Source organism: Haplochromis burtoni, unplaced genomic scaffold (genome assembly GCF_018398535.1).
Source record: "Haplochromis burtoni strain Fernald_Lab_line unplaced genomic scaffold, NCSU_Asbu1 Contig_438, whole genome shotgun sequence".
NCBI classification, from domain to species: Eukaryota; Metazoa; Chordata; class Actinopteri; order Cichliformes; family Cichlidae; genus Haplochromis; species Haplochromis burtoni.
This window is the reverse complement of record NW_024582799.1, coordinates 163,977-172,956: the sequence shown is the minus strand read 5'-3', so window position 1 is coordinate 172,956 and position 8,980 is coordinate 163,977. Positions and strand designations below refer to the sequence as shown.

General features: G+C 44.7%; 1 protein-coding gene across 1 annotated transcript in view; it reads right to left on the bottom strand.

The window, feature by feature from the left end:
- eml3 (EMAP like 3) overlaps positions 1-8,980 on the bottom strand; it is a gene marked incomplete in the record, with an annotated part of 34,589 nt that overhangs the window by 16,809 nt on the left and 8,800 nt on the right. The window contains 8 exon segments of the mRNA XM_042213356.1: positions 746-895; positions 1,107-1,227; positions 1,638-1,673; positions 5,079-5,107; positions 5,296-5,406; positions 7,111-7,605; positions 7,774-7,888; positions 8,017-8,193. Of these exon segments, the coding sequence (XP_042069290.1) occupies positions 746-895; positions 1,107-1,227; positions 1,638-1,673; positions 5,079-5,107; positions 5,296-5,406; positions 7,111-7,605; positions 7,774-7,888; positions 8,017-8,193 (1,234 nt within the window).

Sequence of the window (8,980 nt, the reverse complement as noted above, 5' to 3'; positions counted from 1 at the left end):
CCTTTTCGGCAATGTGAAGTTACAGTAGTTCGTCTGTTGGATCGGACCACGCGGGCCGGCCTTCGCGCCCCACGTGCATCAGTGAGCCTGTCGCTGTTTCACTATCGTTCCTTCCTTGCACCGCTTTCGATAGATACTGACCACCGTGGACCAGGAGTACTTCACAAAAGCTGAGTTCAGTTTCACTAGTTGCACCCTGCTGAATTAAGAAACCATCTAACAGAGTGAAACAGGCCTTAAAAAGCAAGTCTTCATGCCACAATCTTTACACACTGCTACTGCAGCTGCATTTATTTCAATGGCCAAGTTGTTGTGTCCTAAATGTTTTGCAGCCATCTGCCACCAGACTGAGCATCGTTGTTGAACAATACCATAAATAGGTTAATCTATTTTTGTTAACACTGTTTATTTTACTTCTTTTAAAGGTGAAAGAATGAGATCACGGATGCAAACAGCTGGATTTAGCTTCCTCCGGGCCTCTCTGTTACCACAGGGCAAAGAATTCAGAGTAGAGCTGCTGAATAGGTTTTTAATTAGTTAAATACTCATTTAAAAACTACATTTTGGACTTACTTTGACTAATAGTAAAATTTCTTTCACATTTTAAGATATTTAAGTGTGACAAATATACAAAACACAGAAATCAGGAAGGGGGCAAATACTTTATGTAGCTAATCAGTCAGCTGAACTGCCAAGTTCGATTTCAACATGTGGATGATTTATTCATTAGCTCCATTCCACTAACCAGCGGACGCAGTCTGTGTGTTTACGATAGTGCCGTTGTGTGCGGTTGTTGATGTGATAAAGCACAATCACACAGGCAATGAAGTACACTGCCTCGCCCGTCGGGAGGAAATACAGATTAGCTCGACCGTCCCGTCCACGGTAACCATAGCTAGCAGAACAGCGTTAAGGTAACAACAAGATACAAGAAAGAAACAAATCACACACAAAACTGTGTTGCTGAACCTTGCTTCAGTTCGAGCAGGCCAGCTATAACCATTGCACCCACACCAGTATAGACCATACGAGGCATTAGTCCTGGTAAAACCAGCAGCGTCTGAATGTAACAACCCTCGCAAATACGTGGCATTATGGAAGGATACACCCAGTCCAGCTCCAGTCTCTCAGAGGGAGGTTCCATCTTCAGCTCGTCGTAGTTCTGGATGTTGGAGGGGATGTACATGGTAATGGGTCGGCCTCGGATAAACATTTTGATTGACTGTCCTGAAAAACAAACAATGGGTTTGTGTCACAGATTCATCACCAAACTGTTCTTAATCACAGAAAACTCACGTGGGACCCGTAGTGGGCTCGCCCATAAAGAAATGTGATGTTTGCACAACCAAGTGGGGCCTGTGTGAGATATCTGTGGGCTTCCTCTGTCTACACAGCCCTGCAGAGAAAATTCACCCAAAAGTCGTCAACGGTCTGCTTCCTCAAGTGAGCGAGAGTGAGTCACAGTTCCAAACTTCTTGGGTTACTTTTTTAGAATAATTTGTTTTTTAAAAATCTAGCTCTCAGTTGCCAACTGGCAGCAGCAGCAAGAATGGGAGTGAGACACTCCTGGAAAAGCAGCCTGTCCACCTCCCCATGAAAGACGATGAAGACATAAAGCTGCATAAGAGCAGGTTTACCTTGGCTGTAGGTTCCTCTTCTGGAGCCAGGGGATCCTGTGTGTAAATGAGAAAAAATAAAGGTTAGCCAGACGAACAAATAGATCCCCTGTGCATTAAATCACAGCCGACCTACAGCTTTATAGCCTACTATAGCTTTAGACATTTCAGAGGGTTAAATCTTCCGTTAACATCAGTTACACCCACAAACTTTTGAATCCATGCCGAATCATGTTTTCTTGGCCGGGACTCAAAGTAAAGTAAAACATTAAGGATGAGCTTAACGACATGTGAATGTTGAGACCGACTAACTTTCTGTCTGACTGACCAGAAAACGCTAGAACAGTTTGGAGTGCCAGCAGCTATACAACAGTTCCTGTGTAAGTGCATGACGGTGGAGCCACAGTTTTGTTTGGTAACATCACACTGTAGCAAGGTTTTTATTGCAAATATCTACAGCTTTCATCTTCTCTAAAATAAACCCAGTTTCCTTGGCTGTGTGGGGCTTAGTTGCGGTCATTGTCTTGCTGAAATGACCACCCTTGTCTCATCTTCATCATCCTGGTAGCTGGCAGCAGCTTGGTTTTCTTTTTAAACCAAGAATGTCTCTGTACATTTTTCCATTGATCCTTCCTTCAATGAAGCGTGCCAGTGTTGTATGCTGAAAAACAGACCCACACCATGATGTTCCCACCTCCAAACTTTACTGTTGGTATGGTGATTCTGGAGTCATCTCACTGCAGTCGTCTTCCTCTGCTTGCCCAAAACTACTATGTCCAGTTCCACATAATCTTAGCTCAGTCATCCTCAAACACCCCAGGGGCCGGATCCTATTTTGACCTCGGGAATTCCAGGCCATACTCGGCATGAAATACATTCCCGTATTCTTGTATAATACTATGGCGTTCCAGTATGCGCTGCCTGCTAGCATCTTGCACCCTGCTGTTAGGTGCTGGATTGTCTCATCTTTGCACAGCCTGCACCTGGGGTCTTACCTGCTGTGATAGACCGCAGCCTCTATGGATCCTGTGCTCGGAGCTTGTTCCTGCGCTGCCATGATTAGTGCCTCTGTGCCGTCTTTCAGTCCAGCCACTGGCAGGTTTCTCAGTAACAGACACTTTTTCTGTCTGCAATGTAATTTCTGATTTTCTTTCTCAGATTTCTGCTGCCAGTTGTATTCACCAAACACACCATCCGTTGTGTTCCCGATGTGCGGATCTTTCCATCAGTTTCATCCTGGATTCATCCCTCGACCTCCAACCTTGTGCTTAGTGTACAGCCTCATGATGCTGGACTGAAACTCTACATGCACGGTAAGGAATTTCCTCATCTTTATTATCCAATCAGAGTATCCGATGACAGGCAGGGCGTAGGCATTTATTGCCTAAATCTTGTTCTTCCAATTCAGTTGAGGACTTGGGTTACTCTGTATGTATTTGGTGGATGCGGCTTTCCTAGCAGCCTCTTCATGGTTCCCACTTGCCCGTGGGATTCACAGGTACTTGAGGCTGTCCTTGATGTTTACACCATTTCCTTCTGGTAGTGTATCGCATCAGTTCTGACTACCTTCCCTCGCTTTCTTACCATCCAGCTACACTTCTCTAGTTTGCATGAGATTCCACTGCTGTAGAATAAAGTGGTGTGGATCAATGAGCTGATGTCTTGCTCACTCATGGCATTCATGTAGAGGAAGTGGATAATGTCATAGTCGGTATCTGAAACCAGTCTTGTTAATGACCTCACTGAGGCGGTTCAGACCTGTGCAGAACAACAGTGGGACACAGCATCTCCTTGACGATTCCTTCCCTTGATGGGGACTCAGGCTTAAAGTTGGCCTCTAGTATTTTTTGCCATATTCCCATCAAATTTCAGATGAAAGCACGTGTTGATCTTGTGGAGTTGTAGTTATTCCAGGATCCATGTGTAAGGTATAGTATGCACAACTAGCCGACTAGCCGTCGCTGTTGTCAGTAGTGAGTAACATAAGTTCTACTCGTTTAACCTAACTGTTAAAATTGTAATTGTTGCCCAATGCCGGTAAATTATCGTGCCATAGATGTTATGCACCCATCTGCCACCAGATGGAGCATTGTTGGTGAGAAATGGCATGAATTTGTTAATGTAAACCTTTTCGTTAAAAAAGGGTCGATGTGCGCGATAGAAAAAACAAAAATAAAAAACAGCAATGAGGCAGAGGCTCCGAGGAAGCGATGCCACACTATTTGGAGACAGTTTTTTATGTCATCTCACTGATTGGGTTACTTTATCTTGATTTCTTAACATAAAACTCATTGTTTTATGTTTTATGTTGGACGGCACAAAAGTGACCCGCTTTGAATTTTAGTTTAGGTCCCCTTGTTTACCACTGAGTTATTGGTTCTAGTTAGCTAACGTAACCTTGGCTGCAACCAACCAACCAAACAAGCCGATGACATCATATCCTGTACTGGCACAAGAAGACACCTGGCATGTATTGAAAAAACTTGAAATTGTAATATAAAAGCCATAAAGGGTAATAGAACTATAAAATGATAAACCCAAAAACAAACAAACTCTGATGGATATAGTGCTGTGGAAACGATCCTGAGAGTTTGAGAAAGCCCTACTCGAGACAGAACAAAGCTCAACGTTTTTCATATCATCTAAAGCAGGAGTGTCCAACTCCAGGCCTGGAGGGCCGGTGTCCTGCAGGTTTTAGATGTGTCCTTGATCCAGCACAGCTGATTTAAACGGTAAATGACCTCCTCAACATGTCTTGCAGTTCTTCAGAGGCCTGGTAATGAACTAATCATGTGATTCAGATGTGTTGACTCAGGGTGAGGTCTAAAAGCTGCAGGACAGCGGCCCTCGAGGCCTGGAGTTGGACGCCCTGATCTAAAGTCTCAAATTTATGAAATGCATTCTTGCATTTGACTACGTCAAGAACTGTCAGAGTTTTATATTAACAAGTATGTGATGTGGTCCAAGTAAATTACACAGGTTTAAAAGTGGTCCATCCTTCAAAAGCCCCCCCTCCCCCAACGCAGCTATTCATGTAAGGGGCTATAATAGATATAAACTAGTGGCTGAGCCTGATTGGTGAAGGGAATGAAGCCTTAACCACCAGAACCAGACTGAAGGCCAATGCTCATAAAAGCTATGCAAACCACAAGTGTGGTTGGTTGGGAAATCCACTCATTTTTACACAAATGACTACATGTGTGAACCAACGGGGTTTCTGTGTCACAAGTACAGAAGCACAGCACAGGCCTGCCAACACTGGAGCCAGGCCAGACCATCATGTTGGAAAAGTACCTAAATGAAACACAACAACATGCAACGATGATCGTAGAAGCTGTTTTTGAATTCAGCAAAGTGCGTTTCAGTGAAACGGTGGTGGGCTGACTCCTGATTGAACCCTGGGGCCTGTATGGAGTTTGCCTCAGAGGCCTCTGTTGATGAAGATGCTGTCAATGACCTCACCTGCACTGGCGATAAGCTCTTTAGCTCGGCTGCGGAGAGAAAAATCAAGACATTAGAAGCCATTCCACAGACTGTTGCTTCACAATCGCATTATGTGTATTTATGAGTGTTTCACAGGGTGACTTCCAACAAGTGTCCCTTTAATGCGAGGCTGCTGCAGCCGTGGGACAAAGCGAGCGGTGTGGTGACATCTGTGAGTGATGGCAGGATGGCTCACTTCTCCAGGCTTGGGGAGCGGGCGAGGAGGTTTGCTGAAGATGCTGCCTTCTTGTCTAGACGTTTCCTCTGCCTTTCAGGGTTCCCTAGTTTCTCGCTGTTTCTACGAACCCTAAAGCATCACAGAAACACCGAGTCAGCTTCAACAGACTCAAGACAGTTTAATGCACCTATCCCTCTGCATGCGAAGCACCCACAAATCCCCGCTGCACCTACATTCTCCATCAAAGGATAAATAACTTTTGCCAAGCCCCGCCTACTACACCTGTCACTGTGCCAATTGTGTGAAAGACCTTTTTATAGGTGTAAAAACAGTGCTACTGAAAATTTATGCTAACTTCAGAGACAAACGTGCTTTTTGCCATTGATCTGCAAATTATTTGAACTTTGATTCTGGAAACAATCAGTCAGAACTAGTAGAAGCTCTGTAGCTTCACAAAAACAATATTTGTGTGTGGATTTTAAATTTTTTAAACCTACAAGAAACAATTTGTTGCCTAAACAGACACTTTGATAACAGGTCGGCTTGTGTTTGCTTTGAGCTCTACAACACAAACACATCATAAAATACAAACTGAAAGTATCCAGTGTTACCTTTAAATAGTTTTGCAAGCACAATAGTAACATTTAATATTGAAATTAAAACACACACACACACTGTTAAGGCCATGCAAACAATCACACAAGAGGAAGAAGCTGACCTGATGAAACAGTTTGACTAATTTATTCGATTAGATGAAATTTATGTGTAGTAATGTCATCTGAGTTTGAAATCTCAGCAACATACCAAATTCCTCAAAATGTAACCAGAAACAAAATCATTTAAAATTTGAAATTAGAAAATAGAATTACTCTTTATTCTGTATTCTAAAGGTTTAATGCCGTTTGGACAGCTTGCAGGGGATTGCAATGGTGAAAATAGCTTCTGAGTTCATATTGAAAGTCTTAATGTGTCTAAAGCAGTGAATACTAATTTGTGCTAGTTTGATCCTGGAGGCCCACATGAGCTTTTGTCAGAGGCAGATGGCAAAAGTCAAACTGATGTTCTGGGAAACCCTTTCAAAGGAATAACAAGGAGGGAGGGCAAAACACAGAGCACATGCACAAGTAAACAAAGTAAACCAAAGCAGTAAACAAAAGCAGAGCCCTGCCCTGTGGTCCCCACCTATTAGTAAGGTAGTCCTTTATGGAAGACATGCTTTGCTGTAAGAGAATATGTTTTAATCACAAAGATATTAGGAGCGATTACAAGCTTAGAGTAGAATTGTAGTGAAACATTGTTGAAACAGTTTGTGCAAATCTGCAAAACCCAGTTGAAAAAAACAGATCCTTACTGACGCCGTGTCACATACAGAATCATGACACCGAGTCATTTTGAGGCGCTCTGCAGCTACGCAGCAGGAGTATACACCGTGCAGCTTGCAGACATGCCTTTTGTTTACTTCTCATTCTATTTTCCAGTGGATTCAAATCTCTGGGTGCTTTGAAGCTTAATATGGATATATGAGTTAGACTTTAGCTTTGTGTTTCTCCAGTTCAAACACACTGAAAAGAAAGCACGTGCGGACTTTAGTGACCGAGACAGCAGAACAGGACACCCGGGTGGTGACATATTCTAACGCAGCATGACACACCCTGCAAACCTGAGGATGTCTGGTTCATAAAGCGGGCTGCAGCACAACTGGGGTTTGCAGAGCCAGAATCTGGAAAATCAGTGTTAGTGTTGATTCGTTCTTAAAAGTCATGCAATCAATCAACGATTAAGGAAAGATGATTGAGGTTGTAAAGAACGCGGCAATGAGGCAGGATCACGCACAGAGCCTTCTCTCTTTCGTGGATGGGAGACAGCGGTCCAGAGCGGCAGCTGAGGTTCTGGTCTGAAGATTTGAATGAGGCCGAGGCTGAGCCTGGATCCTCCGGAGAGCAGCTGCCATCCAGGAGGTCCTCCCTCTGGAGGCCTCTGATGGTGGTGGGCTGAATGGGCTCTTCAACTGACGACGCCCATGTTAGGTCCTTTTCCTGCTCCCCTCTTCCTCCTCCTTCATCTTCTGGCTCCTCATCCTCCTCTTCCATACCAGGGACACGGTGGAGTTTGGCCCGGTTTCCCTCAGATACAGAAGGACCTTCCACGAGTGCATCTTCCAATTGCAGGCTCTGGACTCGTCCGTGGAGAGGGACCCTGTCCTGGCCCGAGTCCTGGCATGACGGGGTCGACTCTGTCTGGGTCGACTGGTCCACTGTTGCTGGAACGGTTTGGATGTCCGTGGATGCCGAGCTGTTTGCATTGGTCACAGTGGTGTCTGACAGTTGGCTGGAGAGTTCAAAGGTTGAGAACAACACAAAGCAGTCACACAGGCAGTTCACACAGACATATGAGCACAACGACAGTTTGAATAGACAAGCGTGTTGTCTAATACAACACAACGGCCCCTGGTCGTTCGTCCTGAGCGTTTAAGCCCTTGGCTGGAAGGTGTAGTACCTCGTAGCAGGGTGCCGGATCCCATCGCTGGCTGAGCTGGAGGACAACTTTCTGCTGCTGCTGGAACAATCTGAGCAGCATGCTTGGCTTAGCAGCCGTGCAGCACTCGGGTTCACTGAGTAGATCAAAGTGGATTATTAGTTTCTTCTGCGTGTGCAGCTGCACTCTGCAAGTCTAATCACTTTTATATGAACGGAGACGGACGAGCCACACTAGTTTCAGTTTTCAGTTAACATCACCCACCTGCTATGACCTGCTGCTTCAGTAACTGTAGGACCTGATCGTGGATGCGGAGCCTGCGCAGGGCGTCAGCCAGAGAGGATTTCAGGAGTGTGATCTCGTCCTCCTGTGCCTGCAGACGCACCTCCATCATGGATGCCCGGTCTGGAAATTCAGCACTGCTGTCAGCAGACACATCATCTACAAAGGAAGCAGCAGGACGAGGGTTAGAGAAGAGCTGCACTACCAAATAATCTCAGCCTGTCGCTTGTTCTTCCATGGCTTCAACTTCAGGTAACACTTAGCGCTACAATGTAGTTATTTTCTTTACAACAGGTTTATGTCATCAGAGGTGGGGCTTTGCACCAATCTGGACCCACGTCTGAATCCAGGAATCTTTGGAAAAATGCGTTATGATTGTGAGACAGAGCAAAATGTAACCTTTAGTATCACATGTTCCTGAATGTCAAAAGAAATAAAAGCTCTTTGCCTGCAGAGCCTGTTGCTGCGATGCTGGGATTGAGCCCACGTGACACTCGAGTTTAGCATATTCTTCAGAAATGCTTTTCTCAGTTTATGCTCTCAGCCGATAGTCTGCCTTTACTTTTAGGTGAGAGACTCCGGTAACAGGCTTTCTACATACTTTCCACCGTTAACATCTTTCACTCTCGGATGAACACACCGGGAGTAATTCAGGGTTCAGGATACTGCTCGAGGATACTCTGGCATACAAACTGGAGCTGTCAGGGATCCAACCACCTGCCTTCCTTTCAGCAACTTATCTTTGTGAAGATTACAACATCGCTGTGAGGATTTTTCTGGTACTGCTGTCTGAAGGTAAAGATGTGGTTTTAAGGTTTCGATGGTTGGGTTTAAAGGCCCGTGAATGTGCAATGGCAAGCATAGCTTGTCCAGTGAAATTAAAAAATAGACATCAGTTAAACCTCTCATAAAACATCTCTCATCACAGGAAGCATCCTGTCATAAA